The sequence below is a fragment of the Physella acuta genome, unplaced genomic scaffold, assembly GCF_028476545.2.
Source record: "Physella acuta isolate Inbredline_101_S28 unplaced genomic scaffold, ASM2847654v3 ptg000945l, whole genome shotgun sequence".
Lineage (NCBI taxonomy): Eukaryota > Metazoa > Mollusca > Gastropoda > Physidae > Physella > Physella acuta.
In genome coordinates this window covers 122,269-150,098 of record NW_026732462.1, presented here as the reverse complement: position 1 = coordinate 150,098, position 27,830 = coordinate 122,269, and the positions used below count along the sequence as shown (strand labels likewise).

General features: G+C 37.8%; 1 protein-coding gene across 1 annotated transcript; it reads left to right on the top strand.

Annotated features, from left to right (window-relative positions):
- On the top strand, positions 1-27,646 carry LOC131953749 (AFG3-like protein 2). Its single transcript, XM_059317101.1, has 17 exons — positions 1-223; positions 1,092-1,166; positions 2,551-2,684; positions 10,379-10,454; positions 13,058-13,122; positions 13,799-13,902; positions 15,446-15,582; positions 16,785-16,938; positions 17,939-18,068; positions 19,938-20,035; positions 21,705-21,815; positions 22,062-22,177; positions 22,839-22,919; positions 23,558-23,677; positions 24,460-24,654; positions 25,092-25,206; positions 27,526-27,646. The coding sequence occupies exons 1-17, from the start codon at positions 80-82 to the stop codon at positions 27,594-27,596; spliced, it is 1,926 nt and encodes a 641-aa protein (XP_059173084.1). The 5' UTR covers positions 1-79; the 3' UTR covers positions 27,597-27,646.
- The last annotated feature ends 184 nt before the right edge of the window (positions 27,647-27,830 follow it).

Here is a 27,830-nt window from a genome sequence, read left to right as displayed (position 1 = left end):
CCTGCCGTGGCTGTTCACCCTGGCCAACCGGTTGTGCCGGCCCTGGTACTGGGACCCTGCCCAGGCCGTGGAGCCCGCTATGGCTGGGGGGCCTGTCCCTACCCCAGGGAGTAGCTTTCTCTTGGTGCGAATATACGTGTGGTTCGTATCGCTGTTTACGCCTGTCCAGTACACCCAGATCACCATGAAGCAATTCCTGTTTGATTACCTTGCTAAAGGACTGGTGAGAGTTTTCACATTTCTTTCTTTTTTTTTTTTGTTCTGTACCTCTCTAAAAAAAAGTATCATCTTTAGATTTAACAATAAACAAGTATCAACGCAGTGTTCGGAGTGGTTGGGGCGGGAAAGCTCGTGGTTGCTAAACCAAAAAGTCTCGAGTTCGAATCCCCACGGAGACAGCAAACCTAACTAAAAAAAATCTCCAAAATAAAAAAGCTGTAGAAGAAAACCCTAACTGATAGGAAAACATGCAGTGTTTCTTCCAGACTTTTTTCTCCGGGGGGGGGGGGGGGGGGGGGGGGGGCACTTGAAATTTTCGGAGGGGGGGCGGTAGACTTCCTTCGGGGGGGGGGGGCGGACACTGTTAAAAGTATATATTTTCTATATAAATTATATAAATTTCATTTCGTTCGGGGGGGGGGGGAGGGGGGCGGTAAAAAGAAGAAGAGATGCCTGGAAGAAACTCTGAAAACATGGAAGAGAACGATTGAGGAAGAGGCGAAAACAGCTGGGCTCACATGGGCACAGATTAAAGGGAGCAGCCCAAAACCGAGTCCGCTGGAGATGTGTGGTTGCAGCCCTTTGCTCCCCAGGGGCCACAAAGGAATGATGATGATGATAATGATGATGAGAAGAAAACCCAGAAAGAAAAGCAGGCTGAAATCTGAGTCAACGGGCCATATGGCTTATAACAAGTTGACACGTAAATACTCAATTGTGTTAGAGGAAATCTTATCCAACTTTAACAATGAAAACAAATCATACACAATTCACAAAAAAAAAATCGATTTTTCTTGATGGTCAAAAGGCTAATCTAGCGCTAATCGAAACCGATTGCAAATTGTTTTGTTTTGTTTTTAAATACGATACAGGTGCAGCAAGTGGAAGTCGTAAACTATGCGTGGGTCCGAGTCTGGCTGTTGCCTAATGGTCAAGTTGATTCACCAGTAAGTTGTTTTATACATAGCATTTTTATACATACCTCATCTAGTCATCTTGTGTTCTGAATTAGTCATACCGCTCTCTGAATTAGTCATACCGCTCTCTGAATTAGTCATACCGCTCTCTGAATTAGTCATACCGCTCTCTGAATTAGTCATACCGCTCTCTGAATTAGTCATACCGCTCTCTGAATTAGTCATACCGCTCTCTGAATTAGTCATACCGCTCTCTGAATTAGTCATACCGCTCTCTGAATTAGTCATACCGCTCTCTGAATTAGTCATACCGCTCTCTGAATTAGTCATACCGCTTTCTGAATTAGTCATACCGCTCTCTGAATTAGTCATACCGCTCTCTGAATTAGTCATACCGCTCTCTGAATTAGTCATAATGTGATCTGAATTCGTCGCATTATGATCTGTATTAGCTGGGCTAAGATCTAAATTAGTCATACCTTCTATAAATTGGTCACATTGGTTCCTAAATTAAATCAAAGTGCTTGAAATTAGTCACCATGTGCTCTGAATTAGTCACCATGTGCTCTGAATTAGTCACCATGTGCTTTAGTTAGCTAAACTGTGCTATGAATTATTCAACCTTTTGTGCTATGAATTAGTCAACAAGTGATCTGATTTAGTCACCCAGTGCTCTGAATTAGTCACACTAAGCTCTGAATCAGTTATACTGCACGTTAGTAACACCAGTAGTCCATTTGCTTAGTGCTCCAATTTAGCAACTCTCTATACTAGCCATAGAGCGTCACCAGCAAGTTTTTTTTTTTTTTTTTTTTTTTTTTTGTTGTTTTTTTTTTTTGTTCATTTTATTTCATCTTTCGTATATTTTGTTCATTTAATTCAAATAATCTTGAATATATTTTGTTCATTTCATTCAAATAATCTAGCGTATATTTTGTTCATTTCATTCAAATAATCTTGAATATATTTCGTACATTTCATTCAAATAATCTAGCGTATACTTTGTTCATTTCATTCAAATAATCTAGCGTATATTTTTTATAAATACCTAGGATAAAACATAACTTTGATATAAATGGGTTAAAATGGTAGGTTCTAATGCGTGAAATAGCGGTAGAGCGCTAGACTGATAAACCGAAAATCTCGAATTGGAATTCTGGTTCAAATAAGTAGAACATCCCTCAATCCATTAAGCTCTGATGGGTACCTAGCACACGTTATGCAAAAAAAGGCGGCTGGGCATAGTGCTGACTACACTATTCCTTTCATATGCCGAGGTCACAGAAATAGGTGAACTCTACTTGCCCCGTGTGTCGTCAGGTTCTAAAAGGAAACTTTAATGCTATATAACAGTAGTCAGTAGAACTTCTTTCTTATTATTAAAATCAAATCTATGTGTTAACGTTTTTTTCAGCCTTGCGTATTTTTCGTCCTTGGATGTTTGCAAAAATTTGAAAAGGATCTGGAGCAGGCCCAGAGGGAAATGAAGAAAGAACGATCGGAGTTTGTCGCAGTGATGTACACGACCGAACAAAGTTTCCTAGAGAGGTAGGGTGGTCGTCACCGGTTTTTACATAGGTCACTAGCTCACAGGCTTTTACGTAGGTCACTAGAAGCTTTTACTTAGGTCACTAGCTCACAGGTTTTTACATAGGTCACTAGAAGCTTTTCCTAAGGTCACTAGAAGATTTTACTTAGGTCACTAGAAGCTTTTACTTAGGTCACTAGCAAACAAGCTTTTACTTAGGTCACTAGAAGCTTTTACATAGGTCACTAGTTCACAAGCTTTTACTTAGGTCACTAGCAAACAAGCTATTACTTAGGTCACTAGAAGCTTTTACATAGGTCACTAGCTCAGAAGCTTTTACTTAGGTGACTAGAAGCTATTACTTAGGTCACTAGAAGCTTTTACATAGGTCATTAGCTCAGAAGCTTTTACTTAGGTGACTAGAAGCTTTTACTTAGGTGACTAGAAGCTTTTACTTAGGTCACTAGCTCACAGGCTTTTACTTAGGTCACTAGAAGCTTTTACTTAGGTGACTAGAAGCTTTTACTTAGGTCACTAGCAAACAAGCTTTTACTTAGGTGACTAGAAGCTTTTACTTAGGTCACTAGCTCAGAAGCTTTTACTTAGGTCACTAGAAGCTTTTACTTAGGTCACTAGCTCACAGGCTTTTACGTAGGTCACTAGAAGCTTTTACTTAGGTCACTAGAAGCTTTTACTTAGGTCACTAGCAAACAAGCTATTACTTGGGTCACTAGAAGCTTTTACATAGGTCATTAGCTCACAAGCTTTTACTTAGGTGACTAGAAGCTTTTACTTAGGTCACTAGAAGCTTTTACTTAGGTCACTAGCAAACAAGCTTTTACTTAGGTCACTAGCAAACAAGCTTTTACTTAGGTCAATAGAAGCTTTTACTTAGGTCACTAGTTCACAAGCTTTTACTTAGGTCACTAGCAAACAAGCTATTACTTAGGTCACTAGAAGCTTTTACATAGGTCATTAGCTCACGGGCTTTTCCTAAGGTCACTAGAAGCTTTTACTTAGGTCACTAGTTCACAAGCTTTTACTTAGGTCACTAGTTCACAAGCTTTTACTTAGGTCACTAGCAAACAAGCTTTTACTTAGGTGACTAGAAGCTTTTACTTAGGTCACGAGAAGCTTTTAATTAGGTCACTAGCTCACAGGCGTTTACTTAGGTCACTAACTCACATGCTTTTACTTAGGTCACTAGCTCACAGGCTTTTACTTAGGTCACTAGAAGCTTTTATTTAGGTCACTAGAAGCTTTTACATAGGTCACTAGCTCACAAGCTTTTACTTAGGTCACTAGAAGCTTTTACTTAGGTCACTAGCAAACAAGCTTTTACTTAGGTCACTAGAAGCTTTTACTTAGGTCACTAGAAGCTTTTACATAGGTCATTAGCTCACAAGCTTTTACTTAGGTGACTAGAAGCTTTTACTTAGGTCACTAGAAGATTTTACTTAGGTGACTAGAAGCTTTTACTGAGGTCACTAGCAAACAAGCCTTTACTTAGGTCACTAGCAAACAAGCTTTTACTTAGGTGACTAGAAGCTTTTACTTAGGTCACTAGAAGCTTTTACTGAGGTCACTAGAAGCTTTTACTGAGGTCACTAGAAGCTTTTACTTAGGTCACTAGAAGCTTTTACTTAGGTCATTAGCTCACAAGCTTTTACTTAGGTCACTAGAAGCTTTTACTTAGGTCACTAGAAGCTTTTACTTAGGTCACTAGAAGATTTTACTTAGGTCACTAGAAGCTTTTACTTAGGTCACTAGCAAACAAGCTTTTACTTAGGTCACTAGAAGCTTTTACTTAGGTCACTAGAAGCTTTTACTTAGGTCACCACTAGAAGCTTTTACTTAGGTCACTAGAAGATTTTACTTAGGTCACTAGACGATTTTACTTAGGTCACTAGAAGCTTTTACTTAGGTCACTAGCTCATAAGCTTTTACTTAGGTCACTAGACGATTTTACTTAGGTCACTAGAAGCTTTTACTTAGGTCACTAGCTCATAAGCTTTTACTTAGGTCACTAGACGATTTTACTTAGGTCACTAGAAGCTTTTACTTAGGTCACTAGCTCATAAGCTTTTACTTAGGTCACTAGAAGCTTTTACTTAGGTCACTAGAAGCTTTTACTTAGGTCACTAGACGATTTTACTTAGGTCACTAGAAGCTTTTACTTAGGTCACTAGAAGCTTTTACTTAGGTCACTAGACGATTTTACTTAGGTCACTAGAAGCTTTTACTTAGGTCACTAGCTCATAAGCTTTTACTTAGGTCACTAGCTCATAAGCTTTTACTTAGGTCACTAGAAGCTTTTACTTAGGTCACTAGCTCACAGGCTTTTACTTAGGTCACTAGAAGATTTTACTTAGGTCACTAGAAGCTTTTACTTAGGTCACTAGCTCACAGGCTTTTACTTAGGTCACTAGAAGATTTTACTTAGGTCACTAGCTAGGTTGGTTTTTCTTCAAATCCTATTACCATGGATAAATATCTACATTTCAACCTAATTAGAATAGGCCCACATCACAAGCTTAAACCACATCACAAGCTTAAATGATCAATAGAACCCAAGTCCTTTATTGGTATGGCCCTTATGTAAGGGATTATAGCCTACGCGTCTCTCGCGCTCAATGCAAATAGTATAGTGTGGCACATTCTACAGGGGTCGTCCATAAATGACATCACACTCGTAGGGGGGGGGGGGGGGCGTAATTTTGTGAGGGTGTGTGATGACGGGGAGGAAGGGCGGGTGTTTAGATGGTGTGACGTCACTTTTTTTTTACAAGCTTTTATTTAACTCACTTCCTCTGTCGCCAGTCTGTTGACAGTCTGTCGACAGTCTATCTGTCGTCAGTCTAGATCGAAACGCAGGAGTGAAAATTCGGAAACTTCTACTTGACCGATACGATTCACATTTGGCACGTGGGTCAAGACATGAAGACAATGCAATCTGAAACTAAATTTGACTTAATTGGATGCCTAATTAATTTTTTATGAATTAATTAAAATTTGGACCGAATCAATAGGCATGTCTATCCAACCACATCACACGCGTCATCACGTTCAATCGCTGCGCCATCACCTTCAGTAGGCGCGCCATCACGTTCAATAGACGCGCAATGGTTTTTAGTCATGTAACACTAGTGTTAATAAAACATGTAAAGTACTGAAAAAAAATTCATAAAAAACGTTTTAATAACAAGCTTTTATGTAATGATGCACTAAAAAGTAGAAAATAAATTATACACTACTATTTAAATTACTATAAAGAAAAGCGTGGGTCTCTTCTCAAATATTAGTAAAGGTATCCAATAGGTACTAAAGTACTAAAGTGACCCACGCTTTTCTTTATAGTAATTTAAATAGTAGTGTATAATTTATTTTCTACTTTTTAGTGCATCATTACATAAAAGCTTGTTATTAAAACGTTTTTTATGAATTTTTTTCATTCTAAAAAAGCAATGTTAGAAAACGAGTTTTTAGCCGTTATTTCGCGTTTTAGAAAACCGTTTTAATTAAATTGCAATAGGAATTGTTCAACATACTCTGTGTTGACAGAGTTCTGACAAGATTTTGGAAAAATATCGATGTTGTAAATAAAATTCAACAGCAATTTCGAGCGGGGAGGGTTGGAGGCTGAGGTATGAGGGGGGGGGGGGGGGGGGGAGACCTGGCTTTTTGTGACAACGTGTGACGGAAGGGGGGGGGGAGGTAAAAATCCTCAAAAAAGCGTGACGTCATTTATGGATAACCCCCTACAGTAAGCTTACATTTTTTATCATTATACTTCAATACATTAGTAGTTGCTGTAATAGGCTTGAAAAGTCTATGTAATCATACTAAATATTTTTAAACACATTTTTATATGGCAAGCGATACAATTATAGTTACATTTTTTTTAATTAAGCCATTGAAAAGGCGCTTAGAATTATTTTATTAATTGAAAAAAAAAAAAAAAACGCCCTCAACCTCTCCTTGAAGCCAATCTGAGTAGTCAGTGTAAGTAAAACAATAATAGTCAGAGGCGTAGCGAGAGGAGGACAGGGGGGGGGGTGCGGACCGCATCGGGTGACACCATTTAGGGGGGTGACACCAAGGCAAAAATAGTAAAATATATAGAGAACAATTTGAGGGGGGGGGGGCTGCAAATCGAAAGTTTGAGGGTGGGAGGGGGGGTTGCAAATCGAAAGTTCGAGGGGGTGCAAATCGAAAATTGAAAGTTTGTCCCCTGATAGAGTCGCTACGCCTCTGGGGGGGGGGTGACACCATTAAGTGCCGCACCGGGTGACACCCAACCTCGCTACGCCACTGATAATAGTCACAACAATTTTAAATAAAATACACAATAGAGGTCCTGGTAGTAGTTTGTTTATATTAAATAATATAACATCCTTCATCACCACAGCACTCTGAATCTACTTATCCAAATTAAAAATAAAAGTTGTTAACTGACTTACTATAAGATTACTCGTACTTATTTCTTTGAATATTTCTAGCCTTAATAAAACGGAATGTCAATTTGAACTTATTTCACACATGTAAAAAAATATTCAATTTTGTTTGAGAAATATTTGAAACCAGCTTTTCAAGCCTATTAAAATCTATATGAAATTTTTAAAATATTGAAAAATAAAATTTTAATATGGATTCTGTGGGCAACCACTGCGCTTACGTATAAACTTTAAAGAACATGTTAAGATTCTCATTTTCTGACTCTTAAAGATGTTTGTAATTATAAGTGATATATATATATATATATATATATATATATATATATATATATATATATATATATATATATATATATATAATATATAAAGCTCAGTTCTGTATGTAATGCATTTGTATGTCGTTGGAATTGTACGAATTTAAGTGTTAGAAAATTATCGTGCGCATTTGTCTAAATTTATGAGCTAAAAAATTACCATTGAAAGTGTTGGGAAATCATTTTCATTTTTCAAATTACAGTAATAATTGTCGGCATGTTCATTAAACACAAGTTTTAAAAAAATATCATCTTTTACAAAAATTCTAATTATGTCTTTATTTAGTCCTATAGCACTTACTTCCCTTTGATAAATTAGGAAAACAAAATTACTTCCCTTTATAAAACCATTGCATTAGTCGAAAATAATTTACTTTTTAATTACTTTGTTTTGGTGTTGGGAAAAAAAAATAATTACATAATTAGCGGGGATTGATCAAGTGCAAATGTTGTAGGTATTTTACGGATAAGCTTGGAGTATTAAAATTGTTCATCAAATTGAAACAGGCGCGTTCGTTTAAGTGAGTGCAAAAGACTATGAATAAGTTGGGTACTATAGTCGTTCATTAAGCTAAAACAGGTGATTCCGCCCCGGGCGTTTATGTTCGCGTTAGTGTTTTCTTTGTGTTTAGGTGGGTTTGCGTTAGTGGTTGCGTTTTGATTTGGTTCGTTTTTGTTCTTTCTTTTTTCGTTTTTGTTTGTGTTTTTTTTTTGTGGGTTTGTATTTGTGTTTTTGGTTGGTTTTGCGTTTGAATTTGGTTTGTTTTCGTTTGCTTTTTCGTTGTTTTTTTTTTTTGTTGGTATTGGTGTTTGTGGTTGGGTTTGTTGTTAGGTTTTTGTTTTCGTTTGCTTTTTTGTTTGTTTTTTCTTTGTGTTTGTATTGGTGTTTGTGGTTGTGGTTGGGTTTGTTGTTAGGTTTTTGTTTTCGTTTGTATTTGTAATTGTGTTAGCGTAATGTTTGCGTTTTGTTGTTTTGGTTTTGGTTGGTTGTGGTTTGGGTGGGCAATGCCGGGTTTATGATGATTACTAAACACACAGGTAATGGTCTTTAACAGGAAGGTTTTTCACAGAAGCCAGAGCAGGGCGTGGCCGGGACGGCTAGTCTAATATATAAAGCTCAGTTCTGTAACGTGTGGCAAAAAAGTTTGTCGTTGACAGTTCTATGGATTTAAGTGTTAGATTTTTTTATCGTGCTCAAAGTCTAAATTTACGAGTCAAAAAATTACCATTGAAAGTCTTTAAAAACAATTTTCATTCTATTTACTTAGAAGAATAATTTTCAATTATGAACACGACATAAAAATTTTAAAAAGTGTATCGACGTTTATAAAATTTCTAAAATTGTGTCGGAAATGTATTGACTGCACAGTTACTTCCCTTTAATAAAAAAAAAATTCTTAAGAAGAAAGAATTTACATTTTATTACTTTGTTTTTGGTGTTAAGAAAAAAAAAATTATTACATAATTAGCGGGGATTGATTAAGTGCAATGTCGTTAGGTATTTTAAACACTGCCTTTTATTTATTCCATATACTGAACATACTGTTCAATATTTTTTTTTAAATCAATAACATTTAATAAGCCAGGTCCTACAAATCCTATATGTTTATTTCTTTCCATTTACGGATAAGCTTGGAGTATTATCATTTTTGTTCACTAAATTGAAACAGGCTCGTCCGCCGGCGCCCTTGCACGGTTCGATTTGGCACCCTGGGCTATCATGTGAGCGCTATGCTGCATAATTTTGTTTTTAACAGTGCGATAGACTATGGATAAGAAAGGTTACTATAGTCTTTAAGTGAATCAAATCCGGGCGTCCTCCCGCACACCGTCAGGGTGCTATTTGGCGCCCCGGGCCTTCCGGTGTACGCTATGGTATATACGTTCGCGTGAGTTCAAAAGACTATGAATAAGTTATGTACTATAGTCGTTTACTAAGTTCAATCAGGCGGTGACGTCATGGTGCGTCCTCTGGCGCCCAGACAGGGTGCTATTTGGGGTCCCGGGCCTCCCGTGTTCGGTTTCGAGCCTACGTTCATTAAAGTGAGTGCAAAAGACTATGAATAAGTTGAGGTACTATAGTCGTTTATCAGGCTGAAACAGGCGATTCCGCCCCGGGCAAGACTCTGAGCACTGTGCGTTGATGTTCGCGTTAGTGTTTTCTTTGTGTTTAGGTTGGGTTTGCGTTAGTGGTTGCGTTTTGATTTGGTTCGTTTTTGTTCTTTCTTTTTTCGTTTTCGTTTGTGTTTTATCTTCTTTGCGTTTGTGTTTGTATTTGTGTTTGTGGTTGGTTTTGCGTTTGTATTTGGTTTGTTTTCGTTTGTTTTTTCGTTTGTGTTTTTTTCTTTGGGTTTGTGGTTGGTTTTGCATTTGGATTTGGTTTGTTTTCGTTTGCTTTTTCGTTTTTTTTTCTTTGTGTTCGTATTGGTGTTTGTGGTTGTGGTTGGGTTAGTTGTTAGGTTTTTGTTTTCGTTTATATTTGTAATTGTGTTAGCGTTATGTTTGCGTTTTGTTGTTTTGGTTTTGGTTTGGGTGTGCAATGCCGGGTTTATGATGATTACTAAACACACAGGTAATGCTCTTTAACAGAAAGGTTTTTCACAGAAGCCAGAGCCGGGCCTGGCCGGGACGGCTAGTATATATATATATATATATATATATATATATATATATATATATATATATATATATATATATATATATATTTCTTAACCTATATATGTTGAAACATAATATAAGTTTTCTATTAACTATTTTAATTAACAGATTGCATCAGTACGTTATATGTAAATAAACTAAAATCAAAAGACAAGTACTTTATGTGTATTTCTTTTCAGTTTTAATTAATCGAAGCATCTATGTATGCATAAAAAATGTATAGAAAATATTTTTTAATTCCTTTCATTAGGCGTTTGTTTAATTAACACTTATTTTCCTCTTATCCAGGTGGATTGGTGTGATATTTACTACCTTGCTGCTTTGCTTATTGATATATCTTCTGAACGTTGCATTTAAGCTTCTCGTAAGTGATGTTAAGCTTGTTGTTTATTACTATTTCTATTCGCTGCACAATAATCACATTGCCAGTGCTAATGTTAGATAGTTTTATTATTCAATTATTTTTAAAAATGCAGGCTTCATTTATATATAGGCGGATATGTGTGTGTCGTGTGTATGAGCGTAAGTGTGTGTGAAGCCAGTTCGCGAAGTAACCGGTGTGCTTGGCCAATGTCAGAAGAGCAGAAAACTTAGGGCCCGGCCAATGTTCGATTTAGGTTACGGTTTTATGGCATTTCGATTATTTTGGTTGTGATTTCATTGTTAGTAACTTATTCTCCGCTAGTATTTATAAAACATTCTATAGTAAGTTCAGTGAATAAAATAAATAAAAGGCGGTATTTAAAATATCCGTGTTTTAGCCACCATATTGTCCATGCTAATTACATTATTCCAACAATAATACCATAACGAACGTCCGCGAAATTTGCATTCGTAATTTTTTTTATTTGCGTGAGTTGAATTTCTTTTAAATTACTTCCCCTGGTATAATTATTAAACATTTTAATTAATTAGTTTATTTTAGACTCTACTGTTATTAAAATGTAATACATTTTTTCTAGAAATCTAGGCAAAAATATTTGACATTGATCTGATTATATGTTTTATCAATACGCGTTATTTAGAGACTTAGCGACCCTTCCCAGCGCCCGGGGACAAACTTTTCGATGTCCACCCCCCCCCCCCTCAAACTTTCGATTTGCACCCCCCCTCAAGATTTCGATTTGCAACCCCACCCCCCACCCCTCAAACTTTCGATTTGCACCACCCCCCTCAAGATTTCGATTTGCACCCCCTCAAACTTTCGATTGGCAACCCCCTAAACCTTTCAATTTATTTTTCCAACCCATTTTGGCGCCCCTTAAGGTCGGCGCCCGGGGACATATGTCGCCCCCCCCCCCCCTCGCTACGCTACTGACCCACACAGACATAAATGCTAATCAAAACCAAGGGTCTAAGACATTATAACCTGTATAAATTTCTATAACAATACCTACGCCTATTATTTATGATATGTGTAACCCGACCTTTTATAAAATGACTAGTAATTCTATAGAATTACTGATTGGCTGAGTTAAAAATTACTTCTGCTAACCGGAATGTCTCGAGTTCGGATCTCAAGCTCATGTATGTAGAGCTTCCCTGAGCTCACTCCGTTCTGATGGGTATCTCAGTGGCGTAGCGAGGGGGGGGGGTGCAGACCGCACCGCGTGACACCATTTAGTGGGGTGACACCAAGGTAAAAAAAATAGCAAAATATATAGAGAAAATGATAATTCCACTTAATTAAGTGATTAATTCGAGTGTTAAATAGTCATTTAAGAGGTGATAATCAAAAGTTTAAGGGGGGGGGGGGTGCAAATTGAAAGTTTGAGGGGGGGGGGGTTCAAATCGAAATTGGAGGGGTGGGGTGCAGATCGAAAGTCGAATGTTCGAGGGGGAATGCAAATCAAAAATTGAAAGTTTGTCCCCGGGAAGGGTCGCTACGCCTCTGGGGGGTGACACCATTAAGTGCCGCACCAGGTGACACCCGACCTCCCTACGCCACTGGGGTACCTGACTTCCATTAGGGAAATGAACGCGGCTGGACATAGCGCTGACCACACTATTCCCCTGTATGCCAAGGTCATTGAAACATGAATTCTATGTCTCCTGCCACATGTGACTTGGGCATGAATGGGAAAGATGATGATAGAGGATTGAAATACCTTGAGTATGTGTAGAGCTGCTTTATAATTATACTTTACGAGCCGACCCGCGGCATAACATACGCCGCTATTTAGTTGTTTTTTTTCTACTTTTCAGTAATTCATAATTTGTGAATTCGACAGTACCAATGCTGCCACTGAAAATATGTGCTTTAAAACACTAACCCCCCCCCCCCCCCCCCCCCCGTGAAAGCAGCCTCCTCTTAGTTACCTCCTCTAATTTTAAAATCGTTTCAAACTAAATTATCTGCCCCTAATAGCCGTCACCAAACTAAACATTTAGAGTGAACTACAACTCACCAGGCCATGTAGGGGTGGTGGTGGGGGGGGGGGGGAGGTAGCGATAGAGAGGAAGAGAGGGGACTGCAAAGGAGCGCTTGCAGCTTGTTTTCTAACGGCTCCCAGAAGAGAATTATATATATAGATAGATGAATATTTATTTTTAACAGACTTTTTTTTTTTTTTTTTTTATTTTTTTTTTTTTTTTGCCCGTAGAAATAGACAGTGGATTAAACGTAGAAAACGACTTGAGATTTGATGAAGCCTTAACGTTATGGGGTCGGAGTGGTCTAGTGGTAGAGAGCTGGACTGCTAACCCGTAAGTCTCGAGTCCGAATCCGGGCTCAAGTCAGTAGACCTTCCCTGAGTCCACCCAACTCTGATGGGTACCTAACTCACGTTAGGGAAAGTAAAGGCGGCTGGGCATAGTGCTGACCACACTATCTCTTCATATGCCGAGGTCACAGAAACAAGTGAACTCTACTCTGTAATATAGACCGTCAGGTTTGAAAAGGCAACTTTACTTTTAATTTACTTAACGTTATAAATTAAAGTTTAATAAAAGTGTATGGCATTTCAGGAACTTGGAAAACATCCAGCTCCCACCGCTAAAGTCTCAGAGAACAATATAAGTGTTAGGTTCAGGTAAATATTGATTTGCTCATACGTTTTTTTACTTTCTCGTATATACAAAGTAGAGAGAAAGTCTTGTAATCGTGTAAAGTATCGAGATTTTTGCAAATTTCGACTTTTTACAGCTCCCTGAGTCGGAAAAACATAGTTTTGCAATCTTGTCCGTATGTCTGTGGGTGTGTATGTGTTTTCGGATGTGTGTCTGTGTGTGTATCTGTTAACACGATAACTTGAGTACCGTAACAGCTAGATTGATGAAATTTCATATATAAGTATTATATAGAAATCATAGATCCGTGTCAACTTTTGAATGATTTCCGATTATCGGAAGTGGAACTTTTTGTACTTTGAGTAATTTCTGTCGACAGAAAGTAGTAATTTTTGCAATTTCTAATTTCTCGAAAAAAAACGCACTATTATGCACATTTTATTTGTCGTTCACTTGGTGAGCAATTCTTTTTTCTACGAGATTTTGTACTATTTTAAAAAGTATTTAAAAAGGATTAAAAAATCATGTCTGTGTCACGAGTTGCCATCTTCTGTTGTTTCATATAAGAATATTCGAGAAAGTTTAGGGGAGATCACTCCCGGTTTATTTTTTAATATGCATGTGTATGCGCTTCGACTTAGACAGTGACATATACAGTGGATTCAATATGTTCAATTTTCACGCATTATTTCCTTTCAGTGATGTAGCAGGCTGCGAGGAAGCTAAGCTTGAAATTATGGAGTTTGTTAATTTTTTGAAAAACCCACAGCAGTATTTAGATCTTGGAGCCACAATTCCTAAAGGTTAGTGAATTAGAAGGGGACGGCCCAAGTGGTTGTCCGTAAATGACGCCACACTCGTAGGGGGAGGAGGGGGGCGTAATTTTGTGACGGTGCGTGATGAGGCTTTATAAACAAAAAGTAATGTTAGAAAACGAGTTTTAGCCGTTATTTTACGTTTTAGAGAACGGTTTTAATAAATTGTAATAGGAATTGATCAAAATATGTTGACAGAGTTCTGACAAGATTTTGGAAAAATATCGATGTTTTAAGAAAACTTCAACTGCAATTTTGAGGGTGGGGGGGGGGGGGGGGGGTTGTAGGCTGGGGCGTGACGTCATTTTAGGTGGGGGTTTGGCCTTTTATGACGACGTGTGACAGAGGGGGGGAGGTTAAAATCGTCAAAAAAAAGCGTGACGTCATTTATGGATGACCCCTACGTCTAAAAATCTCGAGTTTGAACTCCGGGCAGATGAGGGTCAGCAACCCATCTAGGGGAGACAACTGCAAAACAGCCGTTTTTTGTGTTTTGTTTTTGGCTGGGGAAAAACTATGGAAGCAAATTCAGAAAGAAAAGAAAGCGGAAGTAACGGGTCATATGGCGCATTACATAGTGACACCAGAGTTTCTTTCAGGCACCCAGAAAGTCTACCGTTTCCCTCCCCCCCCCCCCCCTCCGCGCCGCGAACTAAATGGAATGTATATAGAAAATATATCCTTGTGCCTCCCCCCCTCCCCCCCCCCCCCCCTCTCGAAAAAAAAGTCTGAAAAAAGAAACAACGGTTGACACGCAATGGTTAACTGTGTTGGAGGAAATCCACTCCTACATTTTGTATTTAAGAACCAAGAAGACGAAGTGGTTTAGAAATGTCAATTTTAGAGTCAAATATAGGGGTCCTCGTGTTCGAGTCGATAAAAGCTCATGGTTGCTAAGCCGAAAAGTCTCGAGTTCGAACCCTCGGGCAGATGAGACTCTAGGAGAGACAACTCCAAAATCAAACAACTGCTGCCTTGTAGTTTGTTCTTGGTTGGACAAAGGCTATGGAACCAAATCCAAAAAGAAAAGTAGTCTAAAATCGGAGTCAATGGCTTCAATGGCGCATAACCAGTTGACACGTAATCCTTAATTGTGTTGGAGGGGACCCTTCCAACACTAAAATTAAGAAAGAAGAAGAAGAAAAGTCAAATATTAGCCGGGTAGAATCGCAGGACAGAACAGAGGCGTAGCGACCCTTCCCGGCGCCCGGGGACAAACTTTTCGATTTGCACCCCCCCCCCCTAAAAATTTCGATTTGCACCCCCCCCCCCTCAAACTTTTGATTTGCACCCCCCCCTCAAACTTTATATTTGCACCCCCCCCCCCTCAAGATTTCGATTTGCACCCCCCTCAAACTTTCGATTTGCACCCACCTCAATCTTTCAATTTATTTTTCCAACCCATTTGGCGCCCCCTAATGTCGGCGCCCGGGGACATATGTCCCCCCCCTCCCGCCCCCATCGCTACGCTACTGGGACAGAAATAACAAAGTGCCACTGGATCCACCTGTATTTTATTTGTTCCCTACAGGTGCAATGTTGACCGGACCACCTGGCACAGGTAAAACTCTTCTGGCAAAAGCCGCAGCGGGGGAGGCTAATGTTCCATTCATCGCTGTTGCTGGTTCTGAATTCTTGGAGGTGTATGTTGGTCTTGGAGCTTCAAGGGTTGGTATTGACAGTAGCCGATTCTTTTTTTTTAACTAAATAACTACAATAAGTAGCTCTACAAATGGAATGCTTGTTTTCGAATACAATTAAAAAAAATTAAATTAAAACAACTTCCCATGGAACGCCTTCGGTTTAATGAATCTCCTGTCCCTTGTCAGAATAAAGTAGGTGTGTGGGTGGGTGTCAAGCTTGGAAACCCCACCCCATCCCTTCCGTAAAAAAAAAAGTTTAAATACTACGTAGACGCCAATTGCAGAAACCACTGGCCTGCATCTCAACGGAAAGAGGAGATTAGGGATCGATGTGTAATAGATTAGGGATCGATTGGGTATAGATTAGGGATCGATGAGGTAAAGATTAGGGATGGGTAAGGCACATAGTTAGGATGGATAGTGAACAGACTGGGGGTGGATAGGACACATAGTGAGAGTGGATAGGGCACAATAGCGAACAGAGTGGGAGTGGATAGGGCACACGCTTTGTAAATTGTCCACCAAACTTCCCTTATGCAGGAAATAAAATGGCAAATGAAAAATGGGCGTCGCAGAATTACTTGACAACGGGCTTTTCGGGATAGAAACTATCAAGATACTATCAAGATACTATCAAGATACTATCAAGATAATATCAAGATACTATCAAGATACTATCATGATAGTATCATGAAACTATCAAGATACTATCAAGATACTATCAAGATACTATCAAGATAATATCAAGATAATATCAAGATACTATCAAGATACAATCATGATAGTATCATGATACTATCATGATACTATCAAGATGCTATCATGATACTATCAAGGTACTATCAAGATACTATCATGATACTATCAAGATAAAGATACTATCATGATAGTATCATGATACTATCAAGATGCTATCAAGATACTATCAAGATGCTATCATGATACTATCAATATACTATCAGGATACAATCAAGATGCTATCATGATACTATCAAGATAAAGATACTATCAAGATACTATCAAGATACTATCAAGATACAATCAAGGTGCTATCAAAATACTATCAAGATAAAGATACTATCAAGATACTGTCAAGATACTATCAAGATACTATCAAGATGCTATCAAGATACTATATACATATAAAAATAAGCTATAGCATGGGAATAGGTTATGTTATATGAACAGAAGAAAAATTGTGAATTGAATATAATATTTACATTTTAGGTAAGGGATACGTTTTCAAAGGCACGCAAATCGGCTCCATGTATTTTGTTTATTGATGAGATTGATTCCATTGGACGAAAGAGAAGTTCCAGCACCTGGGGAGGCTTCAGTGAGCACGAAAACACTCTAAACCAGCTTCTGTATGAGTTGGACGGTAAGTCGTCAAAAACTCTAAACCATCTCCTGTATGAGTTGGACGGTAAGTCGTCAAAAACTCTAAACTAACTCTTGTATGAGTTGGACGGTAAGTCGTCAAAAACTCTAAACCAGCTCCTGTATGAGTTGGACGGTAAGTCGTCAAAAACTCTAAACTAACTCTTGTATGAGTTGGACGGTAAGTCGTCAAAAACTCTAAACCAGCTCCTGTATGAGTTGGACGGTAAGTCGTCAAAAACTCTAAACCAGCTCCTGTATGAGTTGGATGGTAAGTCGTAGAAAACTCTAAACCAGTATGAGTGAGTTAGACGGTAAGTCGTCAAAAACGTTAAACTATCTCCTGTATAAGTTGGGCGGTAAGTCGTCAAAAACTCTAAACCAGCTCCTGTATGAGTTGGACGGTAAGTCGTCAAAAACTCTAAACTAACTCTTGTATGAGTTGGACGGTAAGTCGTCAAAAACTCTAAACCAGCTCCTGTATGAGTTGGACGGTAAGTCGTCAAAAACTCTAAACTAACTCTTGTATGAGTTGGACGGTAAGTCGTCAAAAACTCTAAACCATCTCCTGTATGAGTTGGACGGTAAGTCGTCAAAAACTCTAAACCAGCTCCTGTATGTAAGTTGTTGTTCTCTTAATATTCAAACCATCTGAATTACAATAAAGGTTACAACCATAAGCTTCTCTTAGTTTAAAAACAGAGACCTGTCTTAATGACATACAACAAAAAAAAAGACTGAAATGCCATAATCACGTACAATAATGACTAAAAACTATATTGACATACAGTAAAAAACTACTACATTTTTTCTTATCTGTAAAATTGAATGAGTGGTAAAATGACTATTTTATGACATAATTTTACGGGCAATTCAAACTTTTTATAATGATAAAAAGATGTGAGTTGGAGGGGGAGGAGGGGGGTTAGGGGCATTTTTTAAAAAGTTTAAAAGAAAACTTGTTTTTTATTATATATTTTTTTCCTTTCAAATTTGTTTAGGGTTTAACACTCAGACAGGTGTGATAGTGTTAGCAGCAACCAACAGGATCGATATTCTGGACCAGGCTTTGCTCAGGCCAGGAAGGTTTGACCGACAGATCTACGTGTCTTTACCTGATATCAAAGGGAGGTAAGTCAGGATTCAAAACGTCTACTTGCTATTTTATTTATCTCAGTTATGTTTCTTTGAAAATGAAGTTGAAGGAGGTCCACTATGATCCAATGAGGACGTCCATAAACAACGTCAGAGTATCTAGAGATGGAGGGGGGGGGGGGGTCGGACTTCTGGAAGATATGTGGGGAGGGAGAAGGAAAGTGTGACAACACATTTTTATTTATTTAATAATGGTAGAAAGTGATTTTAAACGCTAATTTGCGTTTTTTTAAAACAAAACTTTTTTTTGTTGTAAATTGTAATTAGAAAATGTATCCGTGTAGATCTCACTGTTGACCAAGCCAGTGGCGTAGCGAGGTCGGGTGTCACCTGGTGCGGCACTTAATGGTGTCACCCCCCAGAGGCGTAGCGACCCTTCCCGGGGACAAACTTTCAAATTTTCGATTTGCACCCCCCCCCCCTCAAACTTTCGATTTGCACCCACCCCTCAAGTTTTCGATTTGCACACCCCCCCTTCAAAATTTAGATTTGCACCCCCCTCAAGTTTTTCTCTATATATTTTGCTATTTTTTGGCTTGGTGTCACCCCCCCTAAATGGTGTCATCCGGTGCGTTCCGCACCCCCCCCCCTCGCTACGCCTCTGGACCAAGCTCATAAGTTATTTTAGAAACTTGGCCTGAAAGATACTTTAAAAAAAAAAACACGAATAGTAATTTTGAGGGGGGGGGGGGTGATAGGCTGAGTTGTAAGGTCATCTTTAAAGTGGAGGGGGCATCTGGCTTTTTATGATGATGTGTGATAGTGGGGAAGGGGGGGGTCAAATTTCTAATTTCAAACGTAAATGTTAAGTGTCGTCATATGACGTCATGAAACTGTAGGCAATTAGAGGCTCCAACTTGAGTGAGTTATGTAAATGATGTGAAGAGTTTGGATTGAGTGAGCTATGTAAACAGAGTTTCTTCCAGGCAACTCTTCGCCCCCCCCCCCCCCTGAAGATAGTCTACCGCCAACCCCCCCCCCCCCCCCCCCCCCCCGAAAATTTCAATTGATGATGTAAATGATGTGAAAAGAGTTTAGATTGGGTATAGAAATTTTAATAGAATCTATATTTTGTGGGGACGAAGTAGTCGTGTGGTTAGAGCTTGTGTTTGATAACTAGAAACTTCAAATGTAGTAGTCTCATAGCCAACTATATAGGCTTTGATCTAGGACTGAAAATAGAGTTACGTTCTCGCAGTGGCGTAGCGAGGTCGGGTGTCACCCGGTGCGGCACTTAATGGTGTCACCCCCCAGAGGCGTAGCGACCCTTCCCGGGGACAAACTTTCAAGTTTTCGATTTGCACCCCCCCCCCCTCAAACTTTCGATTTGCACCCTCCCTCAAGTTTTTCTCTATATATTTTGCTATTTTTTGCCTTGGTGTCACCCCCCCCCTAAATGGTGTCACCCGGTGCGGTCCGCACCCCCCGCCCCCCCCCCCCCTCTCTACGCCCCTGCGTTCTCGTTTATTAAGAGGACAAAGATGACAAAAAGTTACTCGTTGTTTCCTTATTGTTTCCATGTTATACCATTCAGTGATTGCTAATTAAATCGAGGCGGTAGCCTAATTGCAGAGGCGTAGCGAGGGCGGGGCGGGGGGTGCGGGTCGCACCGGGTGACACCATATAGGGGGTGACACCAAGGCTAAAAATTGCCAAATTTTCAGAAGAAAAATGCTTTTTCGCCTGTTAAATTACTAATTTTAAGTACAAATTAGTAATTTATAAAGATATATAGATATATTTTTTGTTTCTGGGGAGGGGGGGGTGTGACACCACGAAGTGCCGCACCGGGTGACACCCGAACTAGCGACGCCACTGCCTAATTGTTTTTTACTTCCTCCACAGAGCGTCTATTTTTAAAGTCCATTTAAAAAAACTTAAAACTAAAGTTCCTATTGATGAGCTTGCCAGGAAAATGGCGGCTCGAACCCCTGGCTTCTCAGGTATCAAAAGTTAACATCTTGCAGTTTGTATCAAAAGTTAACATTTTGCAGTTTGTATCAAAAGTTAACATCTTGCAGTTTGTATCAAAAGTTAACATTTTGCTGTTTGTATCAAAAGTTAACATCTATCAAAAGTTAACATCTTGCTGTTTGTATCAAAAGTTAACATCTTGCAATTTGTATCAAAAGTTAATATCTTGCAGTTTGTATCAAAAGTTAACATCTTGCAGTTTGTATCAAAAGTTAACATCTTGCAGTTTGTATCAAAAGTTAACATCTTGCAGTTTGTATCAAAAGTTAACATTTATCAAAAGTTAACATCTTGCTGTTTGTATCAAAAGTTAACATCTTGCAATTTGTATTAAAAGTTAACATCTTGCAGTTTGTATCAAAAGTTAACATCTTGCAGTTTGTATCAAAAGTTAACATTTATCAAAAGTTAACATCTTGCTGTTTGTATCAAAAGTTAACATCTTGCTGTTTGTATCAAAAGTTAACATCTTGCAGTTTGTATCAAAAGTTAACATCTTGCAGTTTGTATCAAAAGTTAACATCTTGCTGTTTGTATCAAAAGTTAACATTTGCTGTTTGACTCAAAAGTTAACATCTTGCTGTTTGTATCAAAAGTTAACATCTTGCAGTTTGTATCAAAAGTTAACATCTTGCTGTTTGTATCAAAAGTTAACATTTGCTGTTTGACTCAAAAGTTAACATCTTGCTGTTTGTATCAAAAGTTAACATCTTGCAGTTTGTATCAAAAGTTAACATCTTGCTGTTTGTATCAAAAGTTAACATCTTGCAGTTTGTATCAAAAGTTAACATCTTGCAGTTTGTATCAAAAGTTAACATCTTGCAGTTTGTATCAAAAGTTAACATTTATCAAAAGTTAACATCTTGCCGTTTGTATCAAAAGTTAACATCTTGCAGTTTGTATCAAAAGTTAACATATTGCTGTTTGTATCAAAAGTTAACATCTTGCTGTTGGTATCAAAAGTTAACATCTTGCAGTTTGTATCAAAAGTTAACATCTTGCAGTTTGTATCAAAAGTTAACATCTTGCAGTTTGTATCAAAAGTTAACATCTTGCAGTTTGTATCAAAAGTTAACATCTTGCTGTTTGTATCTGGGATTAAAATCATCTAGGTTTATATCATGTTTAGATTATCAGTTATTATTGCCTGATGAGGTTAGCTGTCAAATAATGCTTATCCACAGATAGTAACAAATGAAATATTTAGTAAATAAGTTTGTCATTTTAAAAAACATTAGATCTGTAAAGACTAATCCAGAATTAACCAGGGGTTTTGAGGTGTTGGTGTTGCTAAACTGTGATGTGGATTTGATTACTCATGCTGATATTGTTAAATGATGCTGTGAGTTTGATTTCACCTGGTAATATAACTATTGCGTTTTGTGAGTGAAGGTGTAGACATTGCTAATATGTGTTATGATTGAAGGTGTAGACATTGCTAATGTGTGTTATAATTGAAGGTGTAGACATTGCTAATATGTGTTATGATTGAAGGTGTAGACATTGCTAATATGCGTTATGATTGAAGGTGTAGACATTGCTAATATGTTTTATGATTGAAGGTGTAGACATTGCTAATATGTGATATGATTGAAGGTGTAGACATTGCTAATATGTGTTGTAAATTTGGTTTTGCAGGGGCAGAAATTGCTAATGTGTGTAATGAAGCAGCCCTTATAGCCTCCAGAGATTTGAGCACCTTGATTTTACCTGAACATTTTGAGCAAGCTATTGAGAGAGTTGTTGCTGGTATGAAAACACATCTGATTGTACTATAATTTACCTATTAATGTACCTTTTGGTTTAAGTTTTTTTTTTTTTTTTTTTTTTTTTTTTTTTTTTTTTTTTTTTTTAAAATGCATCTGATTGTACCGTAACTTTCTGTACCTTGTTTTAACAGTATTTGAAACATTGGGGATCTTTTTACCATGTGTAGAGTACATGTTGTTGATGTGAGAAAATAAGCTGTATCTGTTTCCACCATTCCACCACCAGGTTTAGAGAAGAAAACTCAGGTGTTACAGCCAGATGAGAAGAAAACTGTTGCCTACCATGAGGCTGGACATGCAGTAATTGGCTGGTTTCTGGAACATGCTGATCCTTTGCTGAAAGTAAGATTCTGATTGCTTTATACTGTATCTTTGCTGGAAGTAAGATTTTCTCGTTGCTTTGTACTGTATCTTTGCTGAAAGTAAGATTCTGGTTGCTTTGTACTGTATCTTTGCTGAAAGTAAGATTCTGGTTGCTTTGTACTGTATCTTTGCTGAAAGTAAGATTATGGTTGCTTTGTACTGTATCTTTGCTGGAAGTAAGATTCTGGTTGCTTTGTACTGTAATGTATCTTTGCTGAAAGTAAGATTCATGTTTCTTTGTACTGTAATGTATCTTTACTGAAAGTAAGATTCACAGGTTTCTTGTACTGTTAAGTATCTTTGCTGACAGTAAGCTTCAGGTTTCTTTGTATTGGCCTGAGGGGAGATATTATTAGGGCTAGTACTTCCCCCACACTCAACCTACAACCCATGACCTACCTAAATGAATGCTGTCTCATGCTAATGTACACTTAATTGTGGTGCTGTGTTCATTTGGCTTTTTCAAAGCAATATTCTTAAAAATTAATAAAATTGTCATTTATATATATGTCTATATACTATATATATACATATATATATATATATATATATATATATATATATATATATATATATATATATATATATATATATATATATATATATATATATATATATAGGGATTCTTTGTATACTACAGGTATCCATAGTACCGAGAGGTAAAGGATTAGGCTATGCTCAGTATTTACCAAAGGAGCAACATTTGTATTCACAAGAACAGGTGAGTTGCTAAACAGTTGACGACTGACTTAGTTATTTAAAGCATGTGATCAGCTGAAGAGCCTAGGACTGCAGCTACACCTCTTTAATGGACTATATTGTGGGCTGTTTTGTTTGGCCCATGTAGCGTTTGCTTTGTTTTTCTTCTTCTTCGTTCTTAGTTTTTGTGTTGAAAGGGATCCCCTTCAACACAATTAAGTATACATGTCAACTGATTATGCGCCATAGAGACCATTGACTCTGATTTTAGCCTGCTTTTCTTTTCGGATTTGCTTCCATAACCTTTGTCCAACCAAGAGCAAACTACAAGGCAGCAGTTGTTTGATTTTGGAGTTGTCTCTCCTAGAAGAGTGGCTGTCCCCAGCTAACCAGCCTAATCTTCCTGAGGGTTCGAACTCGAGACTTATTGGTTTAGCAACCATGAGCTTCACTGACTCGATCACGCTGACCCCTGAATTGTTTTTAATAGTCCACGATTTTTTTAGGCCTGCCCACTTTATTATTTAAAATATATACTTTATTCATTCAATTAAATTAATATTTTAATGTCACAGGTTACCTACATGTTAATTTTATTTGACTAATTTATCTTTTAGTCTCATCAATAAAATAAAATTTCATTAAAATTTATCTTCTTAGCTTCAAGACCGCATGTGTATGATGCTAGGTGGACGAGCTTCTGAACAAATTTTTTTCAATCAAATTACAACTGGCGCTGAAGATGATTTAAAGAAAGTAACTCAAGTAGCATATGCACAGGTGAGTTCTCTCCTCCTGTGTTATGGGACTTAAAAGCCTTCTAGTCTTGCTAATAATTTTAAATTAATAACTTTGAATTACTTTACTTTGAAAACTAGAGGCAGTATATGCTATTAAAAAAAAGTAATGATCCTCTTTTGGGCTTGAAGGTTAATAAAGCAGGTAAAGTAGAGTTCACCTGGTTCCTTTTACCCAGCCACCTATATTTTCTTTAAATTAACGTGAGGCGGGTATCCATTCGGGCAGAGTGGACTTAAGAATGAACTACTGGCTTGAGCGGAGGATTCAACCCTGTAGTATTTGATCTCTTCAAACTTAAATTTTGTATTTTGATTTAGGTTAGATTAGGTTTGCCTGTAGCCCCTCCTTGGACATAGGACACGGACAAGAACTTTCCAGGCATCTGTGTTCTCTCCAACTGTCCCCAGGTGTATCCAATCTTCTCAGGTGTTTTCTTCCAGGTCAGATCTCCAGGTCTTTCTTGGTCTGTCTCTTTTTCTTTTGCCCTGTGGATTCCAGGTGAGAGCCTGTCTTGTTATGCTGGATCAGTGTTTCTTCCAGACTTTTTTCTCCGGGGGGGGGGCACTTGAAATTTTCGGGGGGGGGGGGGGGGGGGCGGTAGACTTTCTTTGGGGGGGCGGACACTGGTAAAAGTATATATTTTCTCTATAAATTTCATTTCGTTCGGGGGGGGGGGGGCAGTAAAGATGCCTGGAAGAAACTCTGTGCTGGATACAGGCTTCCTGGGTGTGTATCTTAATTTGATGGTTCTGACCTTACAGGTGGTGAAGTTTGGGATGAATGAGAAAATCGGCATCCTGTCGTTCAACATTGACCCAGAGAGGGAGACTCCAGCTAACAAACCATACAGTGAGGCCACAGCACAGATGATTGATGAAGAGGTCAGGCAGATAGTCAACAGTACATATCAGAGGACATTGGAGCTGTTGATAAAACATAAAGATGATGTAGAAAAGGTTAGGTTGCTGTTGTCTTTAAAGAGTTACTGTTTAAAGAGTACTGTTTAAATAGTTAACAATACATATCAGTAGTATCAGAGAACACTGGAGCTGTTGATAAAACATAAAGATGATGTAGAAAAGGTTAGGTTGTTAAATACATATCTAATAGTCAATACATATCAGTATTATCAGAGTACATTGCAGCTATTGATTAAACATAAAGACTATGTGGAAATGGTTAGTTTTCTGTGCTGATGTCTTACTTTAAAGATACTTTGTGTAAATAGCCAACATTGTATATTTAAGGCTCGTTTTCTTTGTTATGTTTTTTAAGTATACTTTGTATGGATCTGTTTTCAGAAGATAATTAAAAATTGAACATTTTGAATGACTATCAACTTTATGTAGTATAGTTTGTCAAGAGAAATTAACTCTGTTGTTTACTACCCTAGGTGGCGCTTGATTTAATGGAGAAAGAAAAACTTGACAAAGATGATTTGATTAGACTTTTAGGCAAGAGGCCTTTTGCTGAGAAGTCAACGTATGAGGAGTTTGTTGCTGGCACAGGTACTGTCACTACAACTACAAGACATTTAGCGTCAAAAATTTTGTTATGAAAACACTGAGACTTGCATGGTTTTAATATGATTTCACACCAAATATTCTCAATGGACACCAGCGAGAAAAGTCTCAAAGGTATTTGAGAGGTGTATAAATTCATTTAAAAATCATGCACAGCGTAGTTACAATTAATATGGTTATAAAATCCTGTCTATCTGGTTTTTTTCGGACTTTACTAAAGATTGGATGTATTAGATGTTTATAATATTTTCGGCAACTAAATAAAAATTAAAAAAAAAGCAAAAACAATTTGGTTTTCACGTGTAATGGCGACATAAACAATGGCATCCTGCTATTGGATAGGCCGCCATTGATTTTATTGTACACATTGTAAGCTAAAAATAGAAAACTAGGTCATGGGGTTTTAAATTTGCATTGTTATTTAAAAACTTGATCTGCAAAGTTTTGTAAACAAATAGTTATCGATCACTAAGTTACTGTACAGCCAATCAATATTTGTCTTACGAAAGTGAAACATCCGGTTATAACTTAGGCTTGATGAAAATAAATAGAAATGTAGCCTTAAACTCAACAAATTATTTTCAAGTTCTCTGGATTTGCAACTTTTATAGCATTTATTCTAAAAATATAAAATTTCTAAATTAATTTTAGGCTTAAGTTTTTATTTATTATTTTTTTTTACGGTCTAAATCTAAAAAGCACGTTTTTATTCCATGTCAACAACATTGGGGACGGAATCTCGTCAACTCGCTCGCCTCCATTTTGGTTCTGGGAGCATATGTCAGTATAATGTCAGCTCTGATGGGTTACTGATTAGTGCTTAGAAACAGGAAAGATTAGTATCTTGAAACCAGAGGCGTAGCGGGGGGGGGGGGGTGCGGACCCCATTTATGGGGGTGACACCAAGGCAAAAAATAGTAAAATATATGGAGAAAAATTTGAGGGGGGGGGGGGGTGCAAATCGAAAGTTCGAGCAGGGGGGTCCAAATCGAAAATTGAAAGTTTGTCCCTGGGAAGAGTCGCTACGCCTCTGAGGGGGTGACACCATTAAGTGCCGCACCGGGTGACACCCGACCTCGCTACGCCACTGCTTGAAGCATTTGGTTTTTGAAAATTATTTGGCAGCTGATAGGCAAAAGGACGGCGTGGTCAGATGGTAGAGCACACACTGCTAACCTGAAAGGCTTGAGATCTAACCCCAGGCTTGAGTCTGTCCCTGTTTCCATCCAGCTATGATGGGTACCTAATTCATGTTAGGAAAAGTAAAGGCAACTGGGTTGGCTGTGGTCGAGTCAGTAAAGCTCATGATTACTTAACCAAAAAGTCTCGAGTTTGAACCCTCAGGCAGATGAGGTTCGACAGCTAGGGACAGCAACTCTTCTAGGAGAGACTACTCAAAAATCAAAACAATGCTGCCCTGTGTAAAAATAATATAGAAGCAAATTTAAAAATAAAAGCAGGCTGAAATCAGAATCAATGGCCTATATGGTGCAAAACAAGTTGACACGTATACTTTTTTTGGAGGGAATCTCTTCCAACACTAAAAAATTAAGAACACAGAAGAAGGACGCCAAGCTTGAGTTCATCCAACTCATGTTAGGGAAAGTAAAGGCAACTGGGCACACTATCCCTTCATATGCTTAGGTCACAGACACAGGTGAACTCTACTTCATCTGCCTCATGGCCTTCCAGGTTTCAAAAGTACAACAATTTTCTTTTTGATGGATGAACAGCCCTGGCCAACCGATTGAGGGAAAAATATTTCTTATATTATCAGCTAGCTAATGAAAAAAAAAATGTCTTATATCAGCTGGCTAATGAAAAAAAAATGTCTTATATCAGCTGGTTAATGAAAAAAAAATTCTTATATTATCAGCTGGCTAATGAAAAAAAAAGGTCTTATATTATCAGCTAGCTAATGAAAAAAAAATGTCTTATATTATCAGCTAGCTAATGGAAAAAAAATGTCTTATATTATCAGCTAGCTAATGAAAAAAAAAATGTCTTATATCAGCTGGCTAATGAAAAAAAAATGTCTAATATATTATCAGCTAGCTAATGAAAACAAAATGTCTTATATCAGCTGGCTAATGAAAAAAAAATGTCTTATATTATCAGCTAGCTAATGAAAAAAAATGTCTTATATCGGCTGGCTAATGAAAAAAAAATTCTTTTATTATCAGCTGGCTAATGAAAAACTAATTTAAAAAAATACTGTAATGACAACTCATTGAACAGTAGTGGATGAATATAATTTATGTATCATTTGATTCATGTAAAAAATTATGTTTCTTTCATGAGCAGGGTCCTTTGAGGAAGATACAACAATGCCAAAGAGTCTAGGAAGTTGGGCTAAGGAGGAGAAGAAAGATTAAGATTACAGAAGCCTGTTAGGATCTAGTTTTTTTTTTTCAGAACCTGCAACACTGAGTGGGTGAGGGTGGCAGACTAGGGGAGGGGAGGGGGCGCTAAAATGTTATGTTTGTATGAGCAAATAATTATTTCATAAAATGTAGTTGTAAATATTTCATTGTGTAAAAGATATCAACCTTTTTCAACCCGTCACATTGCCTCACCCCAGTCTATGCATTGATTTTGTCTAGAACTTG